The sequence below is a fragment of the Lactuca virosa genome, chromosome 8 (assembly GCF_052849685.1).
Source record: "Lactuca virosa cultivar CGN04683 chromosome 8, Lactuca_virosa_CGN04683_v6, whole genome shotgun sequence".
NCBI classification, from domain to species: domain Eukaryota; kingdom Viridiplantae; phylum Streptophyta; class Magnoliopsida; order Asterales; family Asteraceae; genus Lactuca; species Lactuca virosa.
This window is the reverse complement of record NC_136433.1, coordinates 231267052-231294634: the sequence shown is the minus strand read 5'-3', so window position 1 is coordinate 231294634 and position 27583 is coordinate 231267052. Positions and strand designations below refer to the sequence as shown.

Genomic DNA, 27583 nt, shown 5'->3' with positions numbered 1-27583 from the left:
ACGTTCCCACTTCCCACTTCCATCGTTCCACTCTCGCTCTGTACTCTCCACGACGCTAGCTGAAAATTAAAAAAAAAAAAAAAAACCGCCGGCATCGTCTTCTTCCCAGCACGCCGTTGCTCCTCCGACGCCGTTGCTTCCCATCTCTCCGGTACGCCTTCTGCTCCTCTGGTCATCGCTTTCTTCCCATCTCGCCCGACACTAGGCCCCATCTTCTGCCAAGGTTAGTTCTGCCTCCCCTTCTGTGTGTATAGTTTGTCTGAGGGACTTTAGGTATCTGATTTCTGAGGGATTTTAGGCATATGGCATATGTTAGTCTGATTTGAGGGATTTTAAGCATCTGATTTCTGATTTGATTTCTAAGCTTATCTTAATCTTGTGCATCTGATTTCTAAGCATATGTGATTTGTAGTATGGACTTGTAGTTATTATGTTTGATTTCATCTGTTTTTCTATGTAGATGAAAGACATGGACATCTTACCTAATGTGTATAAATACAAATACTTCTTTTTTTATCAGAAGTAACAAAACAATCTTCAAATATAAAAGGATGGAATTATATATCCATAATCCGTCCATGTAAAGTGATTATCTTTTTATTGATGGTTAGGTGTGTAATGACATATTTAAACTTGCACTTTGATCATTGTAGTCCCAGTTTAGGGGTATGGCTAGGATTTTTGGTGTGGTATGCATTGAGATAACTTAGGGTTTTTGAGATTTTGACATAACAAAGGTTAATATGTCTATTAACTAATTGCGGAATAAAACAAACCATTTTTTGTGTATCTATATCATGATCTTCACATCTTTTAGGTAGTCCTAGTTTACGGAGTTTATCAGAAAACCTCCACATTAATCAAACAAATATTCTTCCAAAAAAGAAATTATGAGTCACTCAGTTAAGTACAAAAAAATGTCTCTTTTCATTCGGTATGTCAAAAGTCTAAACTGGTTTTTTTAATGGTCATTAATTGGTCTAGTTTAGACTATAGAGGCATTAGATTGCAACCTTTTCATTTATGAATGTGAATAAGATAGTTTGTCACTAACAAGTTCTTTTTACTATTGCATTACATGTCTCACATTCAGTAGCCCCATCATGGATGAAGCCAAAATTTTGTGAAAAACGGATGAAATCAAACATAGAATAATTAATTCATGATGGGCTCTTGTAGTATGATGATTTCTAAGCTTATTTAAACTTATTAAGTTATTATTGTCTTGCAGTATGATGATTTGTTGTACTTGTTATTTCTTAAACTTTTAAACTTATAACTATGTCATCTTTGGTAGAATCTTGACAACCTTGGTATGAATGGCTCGAGGATTACTCATACTCCCACATTACAATGCAAAATCACACTTAATTCGAATCGGGTTATCATCACCCTCAAAGAATTCCCCTAAATTTCATACCTTTTCTTCCATTTCAAGAAAATCAATCTATGTTCGATTGCTGTGTGGTTGTTCCTCTAATCTCCATGATGAATCAATTCAACTCTCAAAGCACAAAGAAACTTTCTCAAGGCGTATGGCTATGGCAGGTCTCAAACCCCATCATCATATTGGTTAGTTTCACATATACCCATTTACACAATCATATCTGAATTCTTGATTCTTCTTTTTCTAATCATTTATTTTTACAAATTGTATCTTGTTTCAGCTGTGGGTGTCTCTGGTGGTCCTGACAGCATGGCGTTATGTTTACTAGCAGCTGATTGGAAAACTCATGGACTGAATGCTGCTTTAAGGCAAAACAAAGATGTTATTGATGGATTATTGGCAATAATAGTTGACCATGGATTACGTCCTAAAAGCAAAGAAGAAGCAGAAACAGTTCAACATCGAATCCTAAATATGAGTACAAATTTTGAGTTGTTTTTGCCAGTAAAAAGTAAAAAACTCAAACTTTTTACTGGACAAAAGATGGTTAATTTTGGATCTTTGTAGGAATCAGATGTGAGATTGCCCATTGCAAATGGACAGATGGTAGGCCAAAACTCGGTCATTTGCAAGAAGCAGCTCGTGATATGAGGTAACAAGACTTCTATATATATGTGTGTATGAGTGTGTGTGTGTGATCTGTTGATAAATTTGATATATTCTTTTCAGGTATGAAAAGTTACAGAATATATGCATTCAACATCAGATAGAGGTGCTACTAATTGCACATCATGCTGATGACCAGGTTTGTAATTATTCTAACCATTTTCAATGAGAAAATCAAAATGTTTACTTTATATTTCTTGAATTACATGGTTTGAGATACTAAAAAAATGAATAAAATTCAGGCGGAATTATTTATTCTTAGGCTATCTCGCAACAGTGGTGTTCTTGGATTAGCTGGTATGGCATTAGCCACTCAATTATTTGCTACACATCAGAGTCTTGATAATGGAATTTCAAATAGCATTCTACTTGTTCGCCCACTTTTGGATTTCTCAAAACAAGATTTGTATAAGGTCTGCTATTGTTCTTACATTACTTTGAGTTTTTGATAAATTTATATGATTATATCTTTATATCTCATTGACAGATATGTGAAGAGAGTAAACAAGAGTGGGTGGAAGATCCCACAAATCAAAATACAATATTTACACGAAATAGGATCCGAATGTCATTGGGAAACTTATCATCATGTGAGTTTGATAGCTATAGTTTTATAACAGTTACTATTAGATGATATACTGATTTGAATCCACATGGTTCCTTTGTTATGTGATTACTACTAAAGGGTATTTTAGACATTTCACAAATAGTCAAATACCTTCTACAGGTATATTCAAGTCAGAGTTGCAAGCAATTATATCAGCATGTCGAATGACTCGTGTCTATGTTGACCAAATTTGTTGCAGTTTGATGAATCAATCCGTGACTGTTATGCCAGTATGTAGCTGTTTGTTTCTACAAAATAATATTTCTTTATAGTTTTCAATAAACATATAAATGTAAATACATTGCTAATTCTTGAGTTTAACTCTATTTTTTTAAACATCATTTATTCTTAAACAAGTAGCTTTCTTTTTTGTTGGATATGCAGGAAGGATACGCGATTATTGATTTAAGTATTTTAAATCCATCAAAAGTGCTCGATATTTGTCTATCCAAATTTGTGACACTCCTATTACAGGTTTCAACAATTAAAATTTCAACAAAAATACAAAAAAACATTCATGTTCAAGATTTTTTAATTCTCCATAATTTGTCATATTCTATTTCTAGTTCATATCACAAAGGCAAAGACCAGTTCGTGGGAGTGCACAAAAGTTACTATTGGATTACATACGTATGTTTCCATGCAAGGTTTGTGTTAATTTTTACCATCTTCAACTCCCATTTTACCTAAATGTAAATTTACCTTTTTGCCCTTTGTAGTCTTCTTTTACCGCAGCAGGTTGTTACCTATGTCCATCGCCTAGTTCCAAAGGCACCAAGCTTCTTATATGTTGTTCTGTGAATTCCACTTTACCTATGAAGATGAAATCATTCTATGCTGCTGCTTCTAATGAAAAAGTCAAATTTTCAAGTGAGTTGACTCAGATTATAGAAAATGGAAGATTATATTTAAACAAAATGGTTTTCTTAAATACATCTGATGTGCATTTTCTGAACACAAAATCTTCTGAGTCTATTCTAACCGAAGCCACACGTGTCAAGATTCTTAGCGAGTCAACTCACACAAGCATTTGTTCATTGCAAAAAAACGAACACGAAAAATTCAAATTAAAAACCGAAACTTTATCCGACAATGGATCACGGAAGGTGGTGGAATTGGTTAATAATGTTGAACAACTTCATCAAGGGCAAATTGGTCATTTCATGGATAGGTTCTTGGTTTCGTGGGAGTTTGTTTCCAGTGGTGGTTGTGGTTGTGTGTTTGGTCAATATTCGGTCATGGAGGTGCGCCACATGGTTGATGATGATTGGTTGTATCTTTCTAAATTAAGTAAGAGTGAGAATTTGTGCTCTGATTTTGTTAAAGTATCCGCACGAGAAGCTCTGAGGGTATTAAAGTCAATTCCTGTTGCTGCAAGAAGAAGCTTTCCGGTTTTAGTTAACCCCGTAGGGCAGATTTTAAGCATTCCAGTAAGCTCAACCCTTTAAATAAGTTAATTTAGTGACCCTATTGTAATAGTAATTTTTTTTTTTTCATTTAGAAAACTTCATTGTTTCATATAACCATATAATCTAACAAATTTTGCTATTTGGTTACAGAATGTTGGATTTAGCATTTGCCCATGTTTGAAGGTATTTGCCAAATTTAATCCAAGAGTACCTCTTGGTGGTGGTTACAGTTCGTTTTTATGAGTCTGGGCTAACGTGAGCCGGATGTGTTTTTGTAGTTCATTTTGTAAATCATCATGTTTATCTTTTATAATCTTTTTTGGTTAATTAGTTGAATATTTCGATTTTTGACAACCAATAATATTATATAATATTTAGTTTTTTTGGCCATTAGACCTCATTACCTATTTTTAATTTTTTTGGGATTTCATTCGTTTCGACTATTGCTCCAATCCAATTGTGATTTGATAAGAAGATATAGTACAAGCAAAACATTAAGCAAAACCAGTGTTTCTAATTTTCTATTATGAATTAATACAGCATTTTATTACAAAATTGATTGTTGAAGGGTAACGAAAAAATATAGTGAATCAAAGAAGATTTATTTACTTTTAATTTGTATTGGACCTAAGAGATTGTCAAAAATGATTTTCCAAAGTTGTAATTAGTGTACGACTATGTTGCAAATGTTTTTAATGCTGATGATAGTGTAAGAGAACACAAAGTAGAAGGGCAAGTTTGAAGCATAAAGAAAAAAAATTGAAAAAAGAAATTTGTTGAGAGTGGGATTTGAACCCACGCCCTTTCGGACCAGAACCTTAATCTGGCGCCTTAGACCAACTCGGCCATCTCAACTTTTGCTCGGTAAATGAGACTTTCTCAAAATAATCATAATGTATTATTCTCATGGACAAATCGTGCTTAATTACAACAATATGTGTATACATATATACATATTTAATCCATACAACTATAATAATATTTAAAGATATATACAATTGTTTATAACGTTAAGATTTGCAAAACTAAAATGTAAGCTACGCCAATAACCATGTGCTACATGATACAAATATACAAGTATACGATTTGGATTTGCTTACATCAGTAACTCATCCTTAGCAAAGCATTTTGATATTGATTTGGTATTAATCTCATTTTTGATTCATTATTGTATATATATCCTGTTTGGGTAAAATTCTTGTAACAACAATCAATATTTTCATATTTTTTCATTTAGACAACCAATGTTTTACAACCCTTTAACCATTTTTAACATAAGAAGAATAAAGGTAACTATATTTTTTAAGATGTCTACTTTGTCTTTGAAAGCATCAATAATTTCCCATAACTTCTAATGCATTCTATTTAGAAATATATACTACAAATACAATCGTATAAGGCTTACATAAGAAAACGGAAAATGTCACTGTAGCCCTACGAACTTACACATTTTGGTTTAAAAGGTCCCTTATGTTATTTTTTGGTTTTATAAGGGCATGAAGTCACATTTTACCGGCTAATTAGGGATTTTGACCCAATTCAACCGGTTTCCTTGCCTAGTCATCACCCAACTCAGTTAGAGAGTCAACTCACCCAACTCGGATGACACGTCACCGACTCACGAACGAGTTGGCTTGCTTGGGCCCTAAGGGTTCAGTGGTCCCCTAGTATATAATAGAAGGATCTGCTGGACAAAACCCTAAAATATTGTTACCATTTCTGGCCAAACACTAGCCAAAAACCATTCGACAATACTCCCTTTTCCCTTCACTGTCTTCCATGGATCCTACCCCACCACCAACACCAGATACTATAAACTCCAAAAACTCCATAAGCTCAACAGACGGGCTTAACTTGAATGATTTGCACACGATCTTCTGTGACTGTGGCGAAAGGATAGCTGAGCAACAAGGTCAGGTCGAGCGTATGAAGGAGGATGGGTCGAGATTACCTTCATTCCAGGGTGGATGTCCTCAACATGCAGCAAATGTTCGACCATGTTGAGAAGCAGATTAAAGCAATTGCTCTGTTGGTTGTGGGTGTTGTCGTCGTCATATTCCTGGTCATGATTTTCATCATTCACTTGATAATCAGCAAGTGAATCTCATGGACATGGGTTGTGGTGGTATGCTAATCTAGTTCTCGTAGTCTACTGTTAGGTTTAATGGTGTTTCTTGATATATATATGTTATTAGGATTATGTGTGTTTAGTTTGTGTTAGTGGTAATCAAGTTTGTGTAGGTAGTGGTACTCCAGTGGTGGTTGTAATGGTAATGTTTGGCTGTGTTTTGAAGTCCTGGTTACCTGTAACAGGCATTTTGGTATGATTAGTATAAAAATTGAAATACATGCCTGATAAAATCAGGCATGAATGGCTTATAATTTCTTGCGTTCATTGGTGTTGTTTTAGGGTAACTTTTGGTGGATCCATGAACACGATATGTAGTAGAAAAGATTATGAAGATGTTGTTGTTTGGTAAATATGAATACTTGAATGTACTTTGTTTGCCTTAGTTAATGGTAATTAAGTGTGTTTGGTGCACCAACTATGACAAATGTGCGTGAGGTCAAATAAAGGGTATTTTCGTCATTTCCTCTTTATAAGTACTTTACTTCCTTACTCGACAGTGAAATGGACATACATCCCTCTCTTTTTCCCTGTGATTGTTTGGTTTTGGAATTAAGGAGCCCTTGGAATTAACGAAGCGAAAATGGTGAAATGCTCGTGTGGATGTGTCGCCATAATAAGAATGTCTTCCACTCCGTCCAACCCTGGAAGACCCTTTTATGCTTGCCCCACTAAGGTGTGTGTTAGTTTCTTTATTTGTCCACTGTGGCCCTAATGATTAGTTTCTTCCATTCTCAGTCTCTCACTCGAAAATTCTTTTTGTTAGGGACCTCGTAATGGTTTTATTTGTTAGGTAGAATAAGCAGACACTAAGAATATGAGTGTTGAAGCAGTTATGATTGCAGGTTTGGCTAGGTCAAAAAAGAAGCTTGAATCAACGATTTGGAAGCTAAAGATGTGTTTAGTTGTTAGTTGGATTGTTTTATTTGGCATAATTGTTTACAAGTTGTAATGGTTTGCTGATGTTAATTTCCTTGTAATGGAAAGTACTCTATTGTCCATGTATCTTTATTTTATTTTAATAAAAAAACAATGGATATGTTAGATTGGTACTTTATTTGTTGATAGTGACATTGAAATAGCTTCAACTTGGACAAATGGGACCATATGCAGTTAAACTAATGTATAAAATGGACCCCAATACCATGCACGTCCATAACTAACACACAATCATAACCACATTCAAACCATTAACATTAAAAACGGTTGTACATAACACCAAACATCCAAACTTATTTCGAAACATCACAAGTACATAACACCAAACATCCAAACTTAATTTGAAACATCACAATTTGATCCTAAATAACAAGTACATAATGATAGACATTCAAATTTAATTCCTATTCAAGTTCCATTGGCTTGTCACTAGTGTTGCCTTCCCCATTCTCACCCTCGACCCTTGTAGCAAGTTTTTTATTGATAATTCTTTCAGACTTCTTTCTTTTCTTGATAATTACCTTCTTACACCTAGCTCCTTGCTCATCTTTACCATCAATTGCCTTCTTACCACTGCTTCCTTCCCCCATCATTACCATTAGTTCCCTTGATAGCACTACTTCCTTCCCCACACTTATCATCGGTTCCCTTATTACCACTAGTTCTTTCCCCATCTTTATCACCTTTTACCTTCTTACCACTGGTTCCTTCCCCATCTGTACCACCTTTTCCCTTCTTACCACTGCTTCCCTCATAATCTTTACCATCTGTTCTCTTCCTTTTCTTTACCTTCAATTTTGTTGGTTTTTCAGCTTGAGAACATGTAACCTTGTTATGTCCTACTTGCTTGCATACACTACACATAATTTTTTTTCCTAACCTTTGACACAGTGTGTCTTGCACCCCTTTCACTTGCATCCTTTCTTCTATTAACTTTAGGTCTACCTGGCATTTTTCTCTTCAATGGTGGCAAAGGTGCAATGAATTCAGTAGATGGCCACATATTGCTACCATTCATCCCACGCATTGGATACTTGTAGGTGTTCTTGTAAATTGCTCGATAGTACATTGGATCTACATAACTACCAACATCACTATTTAGGTATGAGATAGTTGCAACTGAATTCACACATCCATACCCATTTAGTCGCCACACTCTACATGAACAAGTCTTCTTATCTATATCCACAACATAAGACTCTGCCAAATTTCTTGTTTCAAACTGGTTTAAACCAGTTGGTAAAACCTGCCAATACCTGTTTAAATTGTATCGAAGTTAGTATATAGTGTAAGTAGTCAATTAAAATTCAAAATTAAAGTTAATACCTTTGAGCTCTTTTCAACTGATTCAGTAGGATTGTAATAATTGGACATGGTTTATAATCAGGCCATGAACAAACTTTGATGGTTAGATTGAACTGCCTCTCCATAACATACAACCTAATTTCTTATAACATTATGATTATTGGTTTTTTTCTTGCATCTCTAATGACATTGTTAAAACTTTCAGATAATCCATTTTCAACTGCATCACACATCATGCCCTCTTGAAAGAAAGCTCTACACCATGATTTTGGGTTCTTTTCCATACGGTAATCAAATGATGTAGGATTAAGTAGTTGTATTTCCTTCATGGCTGAATTGAATAAAGGTTTAATGGATGCCTTGCATGCCTTCCAAAACATCCTTTCATAATGTACACCACTGAATCTTTTCCTTAAGTTGGCAATAATATGCCTTGCACACTGTCCGTGTTCAACAGTAGGCAATACCTCCTTCACAGCCTCCAACAGCCCCTACACAATTTAAATTTCTCTGTTAAGAAAATACAAATTCATTAAGAAATTACATTAAGTTGTATAGTAAGTGACATACCTTATGTTGATCTGACATCAGGGTAATACCAAAACCATTTTCCATTTCTAGATCATATTTAAGATTCTCCAAAAACCATTTCCAAATTTCTTTGTTTTCCACACAAACAATTGCCTATGCTATTGGGAAAATATGATTGTTAACATCTCTTCCTACGACACATATCAACTCTCCACTACATAACCCCTTTAAGAAATAACCATCCAGGTTTATTACTCTTCTACAACTTCCTTTCCAACCTTGCTTCAGCCCTAAAACATATATAAAACTCACTAAAATATATCTTCCCATCAGACATACTGTTAACATCCATTTTGACAGTTGATCCTGGATTGGATCTTCTTATCTCCTCACCATATGACCAAAGCTTGGCATAATGCTCAACTAGTGTGCATTCAATTAGTTCAATTGCATATTTCTTTGCTCTCCTACACCGTCCCATACTCACATCAATTCCAAATTTCTGTTTCACTTCTTCCTTAAGTAGCCTAACACTCATTTTTTTTTGTTTTTTTTTGTAAGAATTGTGTTCTGAAATGGCTACCAATCCATGCATAGTTTACAATTGACCCCATTTTGAAATTTCTTGCACAATTATGCTCATCTATAAGAGACTTAATCTGGAAAGAATTTTCTTCACTCATCCATGAAGCCCACAATCTAAACTTGCACTGCCTTGAACAACATTTAACTAAAAGTCTCCTACTGTCATTTTTTTGTAGCACAATTGATAACCTTTTGCAATAGCATAATTACACAACATATGTTTTAACTGTTTAGGACTTTCAAATCTAATTCCTAACACATGATTTTGCTTTTTCCAATGAACATTTTCATTAAAAGTTGTTACCTCTTCATGAATTGGCACATTTTCATCCATATGATCATATGGATCCTCATGAGGTGGACTGTCTAGATTTGACTGCTCCTTGGGGTAGAGCTTGTTCAAAAACACATCATTCAAGGTCTTGTTCATTGTAATGCAATCACCATCTTAAATGTTATCGTCCAAATTACCTTGCACTTGCACTTCATCTAGGTCAATGCCTCCTTCTGTCTCAGCATGCAACTCTTCTATTACTTCACCTACACCAGAAAACTTGTCCTCGAGGGTGCATACATAAGCTATCTCATCAAGAATCCATTGATGAACATTAACAACAACATGATCCATGTACACATAAATTACACAACCAAAATCATACCCTACTTCTATTAACTCCTGATAGTCTTTCTCAGTTGCTTTTATCCTCAACCCATCAGGGAACTCAATATCGGGCATGCAAAAGTACACATTAATGCATGTCTCATTTGTGAATCTTTGAATGAACAACACAAATTCGTTTTTGTCCATTCCAGCAAAATCCACATCCTCAAACCTCTACTCCGCTCCATCTGAGTAATTGATCAATGGATACCACGTAAACATACCAGCAAAATGAAGATCGATCTTCATGTAGACGGCCATAGCAAGAGTCCAAGGGAGACTTTTTTCGAGGAACAATAGAAGAAAAGAGAGGAAAGGGGCCGATGAAACCGACTAAAGAAAAATATATCTTGTAGAGGAAGGGTTAAATATCTCATTTAACGATACATTATGTGCTATGTGATTTGGCGTATGAGGTGGCTTTTTTTAATGACATGTACAAGATAACCGGCTGATTGGGATGGGGGTCGCCGGGCGACCCCTTCACTTTTTAGAAAATGGCCTTAAAACTAGTAAAATGTGACTTCATGCCCTTATAAAACAAAAAAAAAACATAAGGGACATTTTAAACCAAAATGTGTAAGTTCGTAGGGCTACAATGACATTTTCCCTAGAATAAATGGGCTACACTAAATAATAAAATAAAACACAGCAAGTTTTCACAACAACATTTGTGACCCCGCGATATTTAGCCTCGACACTAGAGCGGGATGCAGTATGCTGACGTTTGGATGACCAGGAGAGGAGATTGTGTCCCAGAATAACACAATAACCAGAGGTGGAGCCTCTGGTGACCGGGAAACCATCCCAGTCAGCATCAGAGTAAGCAATAATATCTCGAGATGAAAATGTGAAGATTTGAATACCATAATTTGAGGTGCTACGTATGTATCGTAATATGTGTTTGAGAAATTTGAAATGAGGTTCACGAGGATCATGCATGTATAGAAATATTTGAAGAAATGCATAGGTAATGTCCGAGTGAGTGAATGTGAGATATTGAAGAGCTCCAACAAGACTATGGTATAATGTGGGGTCTTGAACAGGGGGTCCGGAGCCATCAAATTTGGCAGCCAAATCTGCCGGAGTGGAAACCGGTTTGCAGTTGGTCATGGAGGCACGATCAAGGATTTCATTGGCATATTTTTGTTGTGACAAGAAGAGTCTATCGGTAGTTCTGGTAACGGATACACCCAAGAAGTAATGAAGATCTCCAAGGTTAGTCATAGCAAACTCAGTAGATAGAACTGACGTAATGGTGGACAGAAGCAGTGGCGATGACCCTGTAAGAATAATATCATCCACATATAATAGCAAGTATGCAATGTGAGATCCCTTCCTGTAAATGAATAAAGAAGAATCACACTTGCTGTCAGTAAAACCAAGTCTGGTAATAAACATAGTGACTCGCTGAAACCATGCACGTGGAGCTTGCTTGAGACCATATAAGAATTTCTGAAGGAGAAAAACATGATCTGGCTTGGAATGATCCTAAAATCCAGGGGGGTGCTACATGTAAACTGTCTCCTGTAAGTGACCATGAATAAATTCATTCTTCACATCAAGTTATCGAATTGACCACTTATGAGTGACCGTGATGCTGCAAACAGTGCGAATGGTGGTTGGTTTGATAACCAGACTGAACGTTTCGTTGCAATCAATGTCGGGTCTCTGGCTTCTACCATTAGCAACAAGTCATGACTTATAGATAGACAAAGATCTATCCGCATTAAGCTTCTTTTTTAAGAGCCAAATGTAATTAATAACATTGGCACCCAGTGGTCGTGGAAGTAGAATTCACGTGTTGTTGGAGATAAGAGCAGAATACTCCTCTTTCATTAATTTTAGCTAGTTAGGATCTTTAAATTCCTGTAAATAGGTGCGAGGTAGAGGAGAGAAGGAGTTAACATAGAGATTGAGTTTTTGGAGTGGTTTTTTAATTCCACGTTTGACACGAGTCATCATAGGATGGTGAGATTGGGGTTGAAGAGTATTATTGCAAATAACATCGGAACAAGATGGGGAGGATTCGGTGTGAGAGTCCTCATTGAGAGAAGATGTTTTGGTAGCAGGAGTAGCAACGGAAGACGAAGACTCGATGGTGGGAGGGTTATTGGTTTGAGGAGAGTCATTGGTGAGAGATGAGTTATCGGCAAGAGAGAGACCCTCGGTTGGAGGAGGGTCTATGGTGGAGGTGGGAGTAAAGGAACCAGAATATGGAAGAATAGCCTATTCAAGGAACGAGTAGAAGAATGCATGGTTGGGAGTCATAGAGCTGAAAGGGAACACAATTTCATCAAAGACAACATGCCGGGAGATGATGATTTGTTTGGTGTGAAGATTAAGACATCGATATCCTTTGTGATTTGTTGGATATCCAAGGAAAACACATGAAGTAGAACGAGGGGAGAGTTTGTGAGAAGGAATAATATTTGGAAAACAAAGTCAACCGAAAACAAGAAGATGGTCATATGAGGGTATTTTGAGAAATAGTTTGTGGAATGGAGTGTCATTTTTTATGGTGGTGAATGGAAGGATGTTTAATAGATGTTCGGCCATATGAAGAGCCTCAACCCAATACTCGAGAGGGAGGTGGGCATGAAGAAGAAGGGTACACACCATATTGTTAATAGTACGAAGAATGCGTTCGGATTTGCCATTTTCTTGAGAGGTACGAGGGAAAGAAAAACGCATATGAATACCATTTTGATCACAAAGGTGTTGAAACTGATGATTGCGATACTCACCCCCGTTGTCACTTTGAAATTTTTTGATGTCAGTGTTGAAGTGATTTTGGAAAAAAGCACGAAAATAAACAAATTTAGAGTAAACATCAGATTTGACACGTAATGGGTACAACCACAAATAATGAGAGAAATCTTCTAAAAATATGACATAATATTTAATTCCACTCACACTAGTAACAAGGGATATCCAAACATCAAAATGAATAAGTTCAAAAGGAGACATAGAAACATAGTTTGAAGAACTAAATGGTAACTTGACATGTTTGTCCATTTGACATGATTCACAAACATATGGAATCTTATTAGTAGAACAAGAAATAAAATTACTATCAACTAATTTATTGAAAGCTTGACGACCGGGATGACCGAGACGTTGATTCCCTAGAGACGAAGTGATGGTAATAAAATCTTGAGCAGGCGGTGAGGTGATAGGGTAGAGATCACCGGTGCTATCATAGCACATGAGAATTTGTTTGGTTTTGAGGTCCTTCACAAAAAAGCCAAATGGGTCAAATTCAATAAAGACAAGATTATTACAAGTAAAGCGACAAACACATATCAGATGTTTTATGATTTGAGGAGTGTTTAAAACATTTTTAAGGTTGAGAGTATGATAAGAATGTGAAAGAGGAAGAGTGGAGTGCCCGTTTTTATTTATAGGAATATAAGATCCATCCCCTACTAAAACAGAAGAAGGATATATTCAATTATCATAAATAGTTTGAAGTATACCTTCATCAGAATGTAGATGAGAGGTGGCCCCGGTGTCCATGTACCATCCCGTATTAGCCGGATCTTGGAGTGTCATGGCATTAAACATTTGAGAAATGGAAGTGGGCAGCTGGTCCGTGAATTGAGCATGCTGATGAGCTTGTTGGGGCGTGAAAAAAGTCTACTGAGTTGGAGTAGTTAGTGCTACTGGACTGAAGAAATAATGTTGTTGCTGGGCCGAAGTCTGTGAGTTGATGGGAGGATGTTGGGCTGCAGCGGATGTAGTGGGCAGGAGGCCCTTATTGGAATGCTCTGACAAAAAACGAGGGCTGGTACCAGCCAAACGCCCAACCTACAGGAGAGGGTTATTGATTTCGGTTGTTTTGATGGCCACTATTACCTTGTCCCCCATTATTATTTCGACCACCACGTCCTCTATGGTTGTGCCGGCCACCTCTTCCACCACGAAAAGAACCACCATTACGATAGGTTCCTTCGGTGGCAAGGACTTGAGGAGATGATGAATGATCAGTGCGAGGAATAACTCCATGCTTGTGTTGTTGATTCACCAGTTCTTGTTCTTCCATTTCTAGCATGGATCGAACCTCCAAGAAATATGGAACAAGTATTTGATGACAGATAGTGATTGCAATATAATTATATTTAGGAGACAACCCGATGAGTGTGTATGAGACCAGATTGCATTCTAGAACCATGACATCAAGATTATCAAGTTGGCCTGCAATGGTTTTGATCTAGGTGAAGTATTCTGAAATTGTGGAGTCCTCCATGGTGATATTCCGAAGTTGATTCTCAAGTTGGATTGCCTTGTTCTCTTTATTAGCACCAAAGAGTTTTTCAAGACTATCTCAAATACCATGAGCACTAGGTTTATTTTTCAAAATCATATGAAGAAGATATTGAGAAAGAGTACTGTATAAACAAGATTTGACAATTGAGTCATGTTGAATCTAACCCGAAGAAGCAACAACTTTGTTTTTTGCGAGTTTGAGGTGATCTTCCACACCAAAACCGATGCAATGAGTCTCAAATAATTCCCTCCAGATGTTGTAATTCATCTGATCGAGATCCAACACGAGGGGAACAACATGTTTGATGTTTATAAAGGAAGAAAGTTTTCCAGAAGTAGCAACATCACCTGTCAATCTGTCATTGTCGAAGTCTGAAGTAGAAGGAGAAGAGTCGGGACATAACATAATGCAGATCGAGAGAGGAAAGGATGAGAAGGATCGACTAGGGTTTTGAGATACCTAGTCTGATACGATGTAAGCATCAATAATTTCCCATAATTTCTGTTGCATTCCATTCAGAAATATATACTACAAATACAATTGTATAGGGCTTACATAACAAAAAGGCCTAGAATAAATGGACTGCACTGAATAATAAAATACAACATATTTCACAACATAAAAAATACGTCTAACAGTCTTATCTAAGAATTGGCAACAATCGAAACTGGTTAAATAATGCCAAAGATAATATACAAAAAAATGTCATAATATGGATGACGATCGGTAGACATAAGTTTAAAGTATGTTGCAAGTCATATTTGTCATAGGCTATAGTTATTTAAGAAAACATACTTCTAAATAGAGAAAAAGGAAAAGAAAAACAAATCAGACTAATAACATTTAACATTTCAACGATTTAATAATTTTTTTGGCTAATCACTAAATAAATATGATTTTCGTAGACGTCATTTAAAAAATAGTGGATCATCTATGAAATAATTAAAATAATGTCGTTTTGCACTAAAACAAAATTGTTTTTGATGATTATCGCATTTTTGTAGATGTCATCTGCGAAAATGATAGGCCCTACAAATTAAATGTATAAAAACCTCCATTTTTCGTCTTTTTTCTTTCATTTCTCAAAAAAATAAAAACTGAAAGTTCTCCAAAAAAAACACTCAAACACATAGCTCTTAATGTAAGTCCCAAATTTGCTTGACGTATCAATCAGATCCAATTGATGGTGCGGAATCCCAATCAATTGGATGATGCAAGATCAAAATAGAGAAGAAGGAGAAGAAGAATGATATGAATCTTGTATGATTTGATGATTAGAATGAGGTTCCTTACACAAGATTCACTTTCTCTCTCTAGAACACACCTTGAGTTTCACATAGTTAAGCTCCTCGTCTCTCTTAGCCAGCCACTCTCACATTGCCTCACATGCACTCCTCACCCTTACATCTATTAATATGGAACATGGGTCGTGAACAGGTTCACGGACATGAACCAGTTCACGGCCGTAAACACCCGCTTGGTCGTGAACACACAACTGCAAACACATATTACATAACCGAAAACCCAATTGCTTAGAAAAGCAAAGTATAAACCATATTTTTGACCCAAAAATCTCCCCCTTGCTTTATAGCTTTCTTTTCTAATTGACCCAACAAACTCCCCCTAAAAATGTAGCTGGCTTTTCTTGTCAATATTCATTGGGAGCTTGGCTTCAGCTTTTATCTTCGATTTCTTCACAGCTTCAAGATGAACTTGATGAATCTTCAATAAATGACTTCATCTTGAGCAGTTGGGCTTTTCTTCAAAATTTGACATTGAACGCACATTGGGTGAGGAGGCTTGATGTAGAGATTCTTGAAAGATAGCGCTTTCAGCTTGAGAATCTTCAGAGAGAATGATAGAGAGAACTAATCTTGTGGATCACTTCAGCAGGTACAAGATATCAGCAAATTGATTGAGGAGGCTTCAGTGCAATCTGTCACATAATCTTCAAGTCAGCTTCACCTTGCTTCTGGGATTGAAAGATTGAATGTTGAAAGAATAGTGTTCATTTCTTGTTCCTTCGAATGAGAATTCTTCGATGATCACGTACGAAGCCTTGGCTTAGAAAATCTCGATACAGTCTCCATGAGTCTCATCTACATCTGAATTCACTTTTCAAGACAATACAAAACTAAAAGAAAACTTAGCACACAATATTTTTGGATTTTTCATATTTTCTGAAAAAATAAAACAGAAATAACACTATTTTTGGATTTTTAATTTTCTGATTTTTGTTTGATTTTTGAATTTTTCTGATTTTTGTTTGATTGAATTTTTTTTTTAATTTTAGTTCTCCCCCTAAATTTGTGCATAGAGGAAAACTATGAACAAATTTAACAAAAACAAAAATGATAAGTAGATTTAAGACTAATTTTGGGATCAAAGTTTTGAGAATGTCTTAACTTTGTTTATCAGTACCTTCACCTTCATGAATAGATCTGGTCAATTTCCGGTATTGTGGTCCACTTAAACACGAAGAATATTGACAAACTTTTCTAAATAAACCATTTAGCTGATGACGACCACGAGTATTGTTGTCCACTTAAATTAAGCAGCGAGATCTACAGACAACCTATTAATTGTTCAATTTTAGTTGTACTACAACGTGTTCCCCACTTCCTGATATACCCTGATTATAAAGAACTTCCAAAGAACTCCTTACTTTAGGTGAATAGACAATTATTAAGGAGGAAGTCAAATTTAGAAATAGGTGCATATGTTGTGTCCCAGGTCGGATCTCTTTCAATCACGCAGAGGGGACAACATATGACTAACAGAGATAGAGGGATTGAGAGGTAGAATGTTGCATATGATGTGTCCCAGGTCGGATCTTCCGATCACGCAAAGGGGACAACATATGGCTAACAGATAGAAAGAATTTCATAGATAAGGAGGTGCGCAGAATTAGAGTTGCATATGTTGCAATCCAGGTCGGATCTCTTCCAATCACGCAGAGGAAGCAACATATGACTGACAGATAGAAAGGAAGAAAATAATTTCCTACAAACCTACTTTATCAGAACCCCCCAGTCGCACTATCAGAACCAGAATTAATGACATAAGTCCGTACATCAAGGAAAAGTTAAGCCACAGTTCTAGATGCGTATTAATTAATGTATCCCATTGGTTCCCATGTTTATCTCACTGCTCAATCTACCTGAGCGTCGTATGGCCAGTCCAAACAATCCTATCTAAATCCACACTGTCAAATCCTTCGTGCGTACCAGCACATTGAAGACAGAGTCTAGACAATTCAGATTCAGCCCCTTACACATGTTTAGACTGCCCGTTATCACTCACTTGATATCACTTCCCAAACAATACCTACTAACGAAAAACTATAAGAAAATAAAAAATTATCTTTAAAACGAATCAATGTAAGAAAAACTCAGGAGAATCGAGAAGAAAACTCAAACCGTAAGTCACCGATTTAATTTGCATCCAGAAGGTCTGAGAACAGCACGCAAATCTCAGAACAGATCCAAAGTTTTTTCACATCGTTAAGCACAAACCCCATGTGTGATCCTTTCATTTCTTTTTTTCCCGCAAAAAGGACACATACTCTCAAGCAAAGGTTTGAATGTTGTACAGTTGAGAGATGTCCTCTATCATGTACCTGGAATAGCCACTACCAACAAAACGAAGTCTGATGATATGCCTTCATAGCTGCTCCAGAACAGAGCGGGATCAGTTGGTCTTTGGAACCCAGTCCATTTTGAAACTGGTTTGACCTTTGTCATCAACGCACGGTACTCTCTCCCATGACATATCCTGCTTATCACACACAGAAAGCAAAGAAATGTTAGAATCATTAGACGATTTAGGAGATTGAACCTTTGGTACCCATTTGTAGTTGGGTTTAACCCATTTCTTTTTCGAGAAGATGGGTGCCTCGGTACTTGATTTTGAACTTGAAGTCGGCTACCGAGATGGCTTTGACCTAACCGGTCTTGGCTTCACAGGAGCATCTCTTGAACTTGACTTCTGGTCCAGCATTCCCTTCTTGCGCGTTCCAGTCACCATTGTTTGAACGTGTCCTCGAAGGGTTTCTTTTGAAGTATCTCCCTCTTGACGCGTTTTGCCAGCCTTGTGCATAGTAGGGAACGTATGTGCGATTTGGACAGTTTCGGGCAATGTGTCCAGGTGTTCCACAGTGAAAACATGTCTTTTTCTTCACTGGGAAGTTGTTTCTTCCTGCCCCTGGTGGCGTGCCTTTGCCTCGCTTCTGGTTGTTCTCACATGCACACACACAACAAGTCGTCGGTTTCGCTTGTTTTGGTGGCCTGTATTTATTATCAGCAGGTTTGTTAGGAGTAACTGAGTTAGAAGCAACATATTCAGAGTTTAAGGAGACATTCGTTTGTTCAATAGTGTCCTCCTTGTTCTCATCTTCCGCTACTTTACATGCACACGAAGTAGAAGCATCAGTATTCTTCACCTCAACACCCTTAGTTGGCCCTGATTGTTTAGTCTTAACTGAAGTTGGAGCTGGTTCAGGGAGTGGGCCAAACTGAGCAGGTGTCTCTTCCTCGTTGGTCTCAAAGGGTGGGTTATAGTTGTCATTAAAGGGAGGTGGTACACTGTGATACCCTAGACCCTTGTTTTGATTATCTTTGAATTTTAGTTGTTTTTCAATCATGGATGCAACTACCTCACTTGATACATCAAACTTTTTAATGTTAAATTCAGCATCATTATATTTAAATTTCAATGCATCAAGTTCGGCAGTTAATTCGGCAAGCTGTCTCTTAACATAGCTATATATTTCACATTTATTACTATATTCTTCTTGAAGCTTTCTAAAGTCCTTAGTTTTGTCCTCTAGTTGTGTTTTTAGGGGTTTTTGGGCCTTCCTAAGTGTATATCCTTCATATTTAAGGTCATCATTTTCCCTTTTTAGCAAATCAATTTGTTCGCGAAGAAATTTAATCGTAGCTTCACAAGATGGAGTACATGAAACTTCATTTACCGGGATGGTTGAAGAACTCATTGTTTATCCAAAAATTGCTCTTTGACTTACAAACTCAAAAGTCAACCTTAAAAGTCAAATTTAAAAAGTCAAACTTAAAAGTCAAACCGAAAAGCTAAATTTGAAAATTTTAAAGTTAAACGTAAAGTCAAAGGTCAAACTTAAAGGTCACAGTCAAAATTTTTAAGTCAAAAGTCAATTTATAAAGTCAAAAATTAAAAACTAAAATTTTTGGTTGAAAATGGATTTTGAAAATTTGAAAAATTGATGTTTGGGCTAAAAGGGTTAAAAATGTGAAACTAAGGTTGAAACAGCGAAGCTTTATGAATTAAATCGGGAAAGAAGATATCATCTAGCAAGCTAGATGAGTTGGAAAGGCGCGTGGTTGATGAATCAGGGGAGCCGGGTTCGATCCCTAGCAACCCCCAAATTTTTTTTTGAATATTGCTGATGGCTGCGAACTTCAGACCCGCTGATTGAAGACTCGAACACGTGCTGCCCGAGAACGAGGCCACAAATGAAGCTGACCGTGAATCCGAGGTGAGAACCGTGAACGTGCGAAGACCGTGAACGTGCGAGACTGCTGAGCCGTGAACGCTTCTCGTTCGTACACGAACCGCGGACCGCGAACCCACCGAGGACCGTGAAAGCTTCTTCGGTTCACGGCCGTGAAAGCAGCTTCGGTTGGCCGTGAACCCTTCTTCGGTGTTCAAGAACCCTTACTCGTATCGCGAAAAAACAGCGTTTTTCACCACTTTTTGCTCCAAAACTTGATCAAAAACTCGTTTTTTATGAAAAACTCAAAGAACAAACCCCCACTATTTTGCCAAGAACTATCCAAAAACGCAAAAATCCTTCAAAAATAAGATAAAAATCGTTTCAAATCTGGCCAAATTGATTGATACAGTCCAAGCTCTGATACCAACTGTAAGTCCCAAATTTGCTTGACGTATCAATCATATCCAATTGATGGTGCGGAATCCTAATCAATTGGATGATGCAAGATCAAAATAGAGAAGAAGGAGAAGAAGAATGATATGAATCTCGTATGATTTGATGATTAGAATGAAGTTCCTTACACAAAATTCACTTTCTCTCTCTAGAACACACCTTGAGTTTCACACACTTAAGCTCCTCGTCTCTCTTAGCCAGCCACTCTCACATTGCCTCACATGCACTCTTCACCCTTACGTCTATTTATATGGAACATGGGCCGTGAACAGGTTCACGGCCGTAAACAACCACTTGGGCCGTGAACACACAACTGCAAACACATATTACATAACCGAAAACCCAATTGCCTAGAAAAGCAAAATATAAACCATATTTTTGACCCAACACTTAATGTTACCCTTAAACATCAATCTCATTTCAAAAATCATACTTTAAGGTACTAGAAATTTATTTTCAGCGAAAATATACAAAAATAATGTTATTTGCGCAGATCTGATCAACGAAAATGACGTTTCTTAGGCAAACTTTTAACTTGGGAAATGCTACTTTCGCAATATCAAATCTACAAAATTTTATTTTCAGATAATGTTACCCCTAAACACCGATCACATTTCTGTAGATCACATATGAAAAAATGATATTTCTCATTAAGAAATGTGTTGAAAAAATTTAATTATGCAGATGAGATTGGTGACAATAGCATTTCTTAGTCAAAAGTAAATAGTTTGCTGAAAATTGTCATCTGTGAATTTGCTAATAAAATATTTTTTTGTAGGTTTTAGGATATTATGTTGTTAGCAAACTAAGAAAATCTTGTTTTTGGAATCCTAGCAACCATGTTGGTTGTTTAAGTGGCGATGGTCCAAAAACCTAGAGTAGTTCCGAATTTGTTGGCTAAAAATGTGTTACTAGAACAACCCCCAGACACACACACAAATAAGAAGCAAAAATGCTCTTTCATTCTTCATCATGGACGGTCTGGAATAGATAGATGGTATTAGAAGAAAGATGGGCCATATATATTCGTGAACTAAATAAGTATTATATTCTTTTTGCTAACAAATGAGGTGAAAATGTATTTAAAACTAAAATTTTACGTGACTCATTGTCGAATGAAATATATATATATATATATATATATATATATATATATATATATATGGCCGGTCCAATGGTTTTTCATGCCCAGGGCGAGAAGAATAGATGATGCCCATATGTTTGTACCGAATGATATCGTTTATATAAAATCTTTTTTATTAGATAGAATTACAGTAAATTTTTTTAATTTAATTAAATTCTATATAAGTACAACTTTACATTTATACCCTTCAAAATGAAATACATTATCAGAACATTTTTACCCATTGAGAATCTATCTCACACTATCTACAATAACTTAGCCAAAAGCAAACTATGCATGTCCTACTTCTGAAAATTAAAACAAGATATTAATAATTAATTAAATAAGGACGAATCCTTAATCAAGTTTAAAATTTTGAAGGACTACATATATACATGGTAATACTTATATGTTAGCCAAAAAGGATGAGTAGTCTACAAAATTAAGGAAGTAGCTTTGAACACCAAATCTCCTATCCAAATATCAAAATGGTCAAGTAATTAAGTGGACAACAGGTTTCAAAATCACAGCAGTTTCAAAATCACAACAGGTTCAAATAATGGGGAGTTCTTTCTAACAGCTAAAAGATTTTTGACTTCTTATTTAAGGAAAGAACGGAGTGTGAATTACAACCTGAACAAATGAATCAGAAAAACTAATGAATCAAAAAAACTAATCAGAAATTAGAATCCATTTTTCTAAATACTTGCAAAGTATATACCTCCACCAAACTCCAAATATTAAAAAAATGTAACTCCTTAGTCCTGAATCAAAACACAAAAATATGAAAATACACGAACTCTAGAAATCCGGAAATCATAAGTCTAGAAAATAAGAAATTATAAGTTGGGCATAAAAATTATACCTTGAGTCTTATTATCAACCAATCGGAAATTCAGAAATCCCCTCTTTACTCTTATGACTCTTTAGATTGCAGTCCTAGAAATTAGGAATTGGAGAATCCACAACCAATTCGATATCTAGAAATCATAAAATAGAGAAATTAGAGAAAATAGAAATCAGATTATGAGGGGGTGAGTGATGAGTGAGGTCTGATGAGTTTAGATAGCAGAAACATTAGCAAAGTCATAGAAATAGGGATATGGAGGTGTATTTAGAAATCGGGAGACGAGAGAAAAGAGTTTAGGAAAATTATTGTTCTTCTGGTGTTCTTGACACAAACAGTAAACATGGAGAGAGTATATAGTTATTACCTATCCACATAAGTACCTCTTGACAAATCAATGATTGGAAAAACCAATCGACTCATCGTCTTCTTCAACTTGACCTTTCGTCTTTCTAGGCAGCGACAGGAAAGACGAGAACCAGACTCCTACTCACAGTCTTGAAGGCGACGCAGCCGATAACATGGGATGCTGAACTTATTTGGGCCACTGTAATAAACGATGGGCTAAACTGATGCCCTCTCCTATTTGATGCCATGGGCCTCCGCCCAACTCGCCCATGTATTGGGCCGACCCTATATATATATATGATTCCCCCATTCTCAACCTTTTTTTTCTCAATTGAACCCTCATATATATATATATATATATATATATATATATATATATATATATATATATATATATATATATATGAGGGTTCAATTGAGAAAAAAAAGGTTGAGAATGGGGGAATCATTCTCCGCCACACATTTGTTTTGCCGCAAAACACTTACGCGTAACAACGGAAATGTATAACGGATACACATGTGTTTTCCAACCAAAAATGTTTCCTTAAACTATGCTAATCATTACCTTAATATACCAAATAACATATTTTTTTTTTGTTTTTTTGATTTTTTGATTTTTAGAAAGCTATTTTTTTCGAAAAATTATTTTTAATATATAAAAATTCATAATTTTTTATTCTTTATAAATAGACATCTATATTGATATAGTTTTAAAATAAAATAATTTTTTTTAAGTTTCAGCCATCGTTATTTATAAGTGAAAGTACATTCGTTATTCACTTATGAATAAAACGTTTGTTTAATTTTTTTTATAGTTTGAGTATCGTTCATATATGAATATAACACGTAATAAAGTTTTTTTACTTAAAATATTTTTTTTACATCATCTTTCGTCATATATTATATTTATGTATGAATAAAACGTGTATTAGTTGTCGTCATATTTTATATTCATATATGAATAAAACATTTTATTAGATTTTTGTTACAGTTAATTTGTTATTAATATATGAATAAGTAGTATAAATGATACTTAAATTGTAAAAAAAATTAAAAATATTTTTTATTCATAAGTGAATAACGAATGTACTGTAGTAAAAATCTGATGCATTTCTATTTACTTATGAATAACGATAGTTGAAACTATAAAAAAATAAATTTTTTAATTTATCTTAAAAGTATATCAATATGGATGTCTATTTGTAAAGAATAAAAAATTATGAATTTTGATATATTTAAAATTATTTTTCGATAAAAATAACTCATTAAAAAATAAAAAATCGAAAAAAACAATGTTTATATATATATATATATATATATATATATATATATATATATATATATACATATGGGAATGATTAACATAGTTTAAGGAAACATGTTTTGTTGGAAAAGACATGTGTATTCCTTTCCCATTTCCGCCGGTACGATGGAAGCTTTTGCGGCAAAAATAAATGAGTGACTGAGAATGATTCCCCCATTCTCAACCTTTTTTATTTTCTCAATTGAACTTATATATATATATATATATATATATATATATATATATATATATATATATATATATATATATATATATATATATATACTTATTCCTATATTTTTATTAGCAACTATAACTTTAATATGTAAAAACGTAACGATATATTTATCTAGACAATGTGGCTTGTTTATTTTATATACATTTATATGAGTCGTATGTTTTTTATATAATACAGCCACTTAAATATCTTTACTTGTATCATAACATAAACCATGTAACAAATTGTATCTATTACATGATGAGTAGTATTTATTACATGAGTAAGTTCAAATAAAAACACTAAATAGTGTGAAAACATAAAAACATTATGTTTATGTTATTATTCTGCAATGAATGTTGTATATGTGTATTATTGAAGTAATTCTAATGTGAATATTAATGTTTGATTATTCATATATTATTAGAATGTTATTATTCTATTATACATTTTGTGTATGTGCAATTATTGTAGTAATTCTAATATTAGTTTTAACGTGTGATTATTCATCTATTCATTGCTGAATAATAACATAAAAGTAGCGTTTTTAAGTTTTCATACTATTTAGTATTTTTGTTTGAACCGTCCACTCTATTATATAATGATTAGTATTGTGTGTTTTGTTTTTAGTAATGTTACTATAAATATGTATGAAATGTAAATGTTTCCCAACACAAACACAATTACTTCAAACCCTAAATCGAAAATATCTTCAAAATTGTCTAAAATGCATGCTAAACTAAAACAACCTTCCACCTTATATGGTGATCGGGTTAAAGGCAAGTTATGGACATGGTATAAAATAACTCATATTATAAATTATATGGGTTCATACACCATGTAGAGAAAGATATATGGTACAAAAGAAATAGATTGATGATGTAAAATCCAAATTCCCTTACGATGAGTAGTTAAGTTTTATGTAATTTTATGTCATATGTAATACTTTATTCAATCTAATGAATAACCCACGTTTTAAGTATTAAGAAATTCGAAGAATTAATAACATATCAAAATATTACAAGTTCTTTAAGTCATAAGTTGGATAAACACTTTGTCTTTGTGACCAAGTACCTAAAACCCCCCTTCATACCAAATGCTTTTTTCTTACATGCTTTTCTCGTATATGTTTGATGATTTTTTTTTAAAACATGACAAAAGATGGACATTTGTTTCTTAAAACATGACAAAAGATGGACATTTGTTTCTAGGGTAACCTTTTCGGTGGAAATGGGAAAATGTATTATGACTGAACCCTCCCATTGCGACGAAAGTTTTTATTTGTGAACATATCATTTAATATTCATATGAATATAACATTTAATAATCACATATGAATATACCATATAATATACAAAAGATATATGCACATGTGAGTATATCATATAAATACAATACACATGTAATATTAAAATGTAAATAACATATTACACACATTTCTTCAACCCAAATAGTCAAAAATGCCATTTAACATTATCAAACTATAATGCATTAATACGCACCTTAAAAAATAATATCGAACATCTATATAATTTATATGTAGATGAATGACCTCTTGACCTGATTAACATATAAAGATAAAAAAATAAAAGTTAATTAGTTAACTTAAAAAGATTTGTTCAAAGATTTAATCATTTTTATGGAAATTTTCATTGGATTCTATTGAAAACAATTTAATTAAAATAAATAATAGTAAAATATAAATTTATTTTCTACATTAATTAATGACAAATATATATGGGAAATTGAGTAATATAACCTTATAAACGACATTTTTGACAAAAATGACCACAGTTTTTTTTTGATAAAATAACCAATTCTTCGGAACACATTGTTCTGGAAATGTCTCCGGAATTCCAAAGTACGATTCCGGGCCATAGTTCCGAAATAGATTTGACTTTTTTTGCATGTAAGGTTTGCTTTTATAAAATGTATAAGTTTTGCTTTCATAAAATGTATAATTTTTGGTTTTATAAAATATAAAATGCAATTAAAATGAACAAACAACTAATAAAAACATAAAATAAATAAAGGATGTGTCTGTAGGTCATATTACAAATACAACATTCAAATTATCTATGTCCTAGTACCCCAAAATATTTCCGCTAGTCGTTTTCTATATCCCATAGCCCATGGACCGGTGGTTTTACCCTCTATAGAAATTGATTTTCCGGTGATCAACGTCTCCAAGAACCAACACAAAAACACCCCACAATCCCCTCTGTTTTCAATCTGTTGTGATACGTCTGGGGCCTTTTTGAGGGTTACATTGAAGCTCTCAAGTGGGATTGAATCAGTTGGTCCGGTACCCAGTAGTTCAGTCCCACTAGCAGTTTGTGGATGCGGGCTCTCAGACCTATAAACCAATCCTCATTTTCCGAACAATAGTCGCCCTTCCAATGGCTATCGTATATAGTCATTTTGAATGTCTTCAAATCCAAAGAACCCAAAAACCAATGAGAATGTGGTATGTTGATTGAGATGTAAAGCTACAAAAGGTAGAAATAATTAATTAGTATATAAATACTCAGGTAATGTAATCCAAACAAAATTATACTGTATCACACTATGCCTAAGCTGGGTAAACGGATCCGTCAACCATGTCACTCCAGTTATATGTATCAGTGTTGAAAACTGATGGCACAACCGTCTACCAAGTATCATCTGCTCTACGCTCTAGTAGCAATGAGATCCACATCATGACGTGTTGCCAATTAAGTTTTTTTTTTGCAGTAAAGTAAGTATTATTATTAGAAGCGTACTATGTAATAAGCAAATAATTATATTACTTACATCACATGACAACCATCCTCCATGACTATCTGCATATAACAGTTTCCAAAACTCAAGCGTAGCAAAACCGGTCAAATAATTGTAAGCAAACAACAACGAACCATCTCGTTCTTTATATACAATGTGTACGGTAGGATCTACAAGATTGTCCAACGGTGCTGGTTGCTGCCGTGTAACACTTTTCTTCTTCATTTATATCCATGACGACTTATACTATATGGACATAATTTTTGGCATTTAGAACGCCTAAGAGGTTCTTGTACTGGTGTTTTGTAATCATCCTGCGGAATCTCTATTACAACTGACGAGAGAATGACCGGAGACGGCTGCTCAGGGCCGACATTCAACGGTTGTTCAGGGCCGTCATTCAACGGCTGTTCGGGGCCGACATTCAATGGCTTTTCGAGGGTTCTTAAGACATAATCATGCTCCCATAACTCATTGTCATTGTAGTATCCATGTACGGTTGAATAATGTATACTTGTAAACGATGCAAAAACATAACAACCATAAACGATGAAATAATTAAAAATGTACCTCC

At 34.8% G+C, this 27583-nt stretch overlaps 2 protein-coding genes and 1 non-coding gene across 4 annotated transcripts; 1 reads left to right on the top strand and 2 right to left on the bottom strand.

Moving 5' to 3' along the window:
- The first annotated feature begins 1 nt into the window (after position 1).
- Positions 2-4459, top strand: LOC145134129 (uncharacterized). 2 transcript variants are annotated; one of them, XM_079069033.1, is made up of 12 exons: positions 2-223; positions 1298-1572; positions 1668-1865; positions 1955-2039; positions 2117-2192; positions 2296-2466; positions 2541-2643; positions 2739-2890; positions 3045-3134; positions 3227-3307; positions 3380-4090; positions 4220-4459. In XM_079069033.1, exons 2-12 carry the CDS (start codon positions 1320-1322, stop codon positions 4310-4312), a joined length of 2013 nt encoding a protein of 670 aa, XP_078925159.1. In that variant the 5' UTR covers positions 2-223; positions 1298-1319; the 3' UTR covers positions 4313-4459. The 2 variants fall into 2 exon arrangements, with proteins under 2 accessions (XP_078925159.1, XP_078925160.1); XM_079069034.1 differs by having other exon boundaries at positions 4-223; positions 2781-2890.
- A 384-nt stretch (positions 4460-4843) lies between these two features.
- Positions 4844-4924, bottom strand: TRNAL-AAG (transfer RNA leucine (anticodon AAG)). The gene has a single exon. It is a non-coding gene; the product is annotated as a tRNA-Leu (tRNA).
- A 3660-nt stretch (positions 4925-8584) lies between these two features.
- Positions 8585-9510, bottom strand: LOC145131314 (uncharacterized). Its single transcript, XM_079066022.1, has 4 exons — positions 9312-9510; positions 9228-9262; positions 9012-9125; positions 8585-8932 (listed from the first exon to the last, which is right to left on the bottom strand). Exons 1-4 carry the CDS (start codon positions 9508-9510, stop codon positions 8585-8587), a joined length of 696 nt encoding a protein of 231 aa, XP_078922148.1.
- Positions 9511-27583: the final 18073 nt, after the last annotated feature.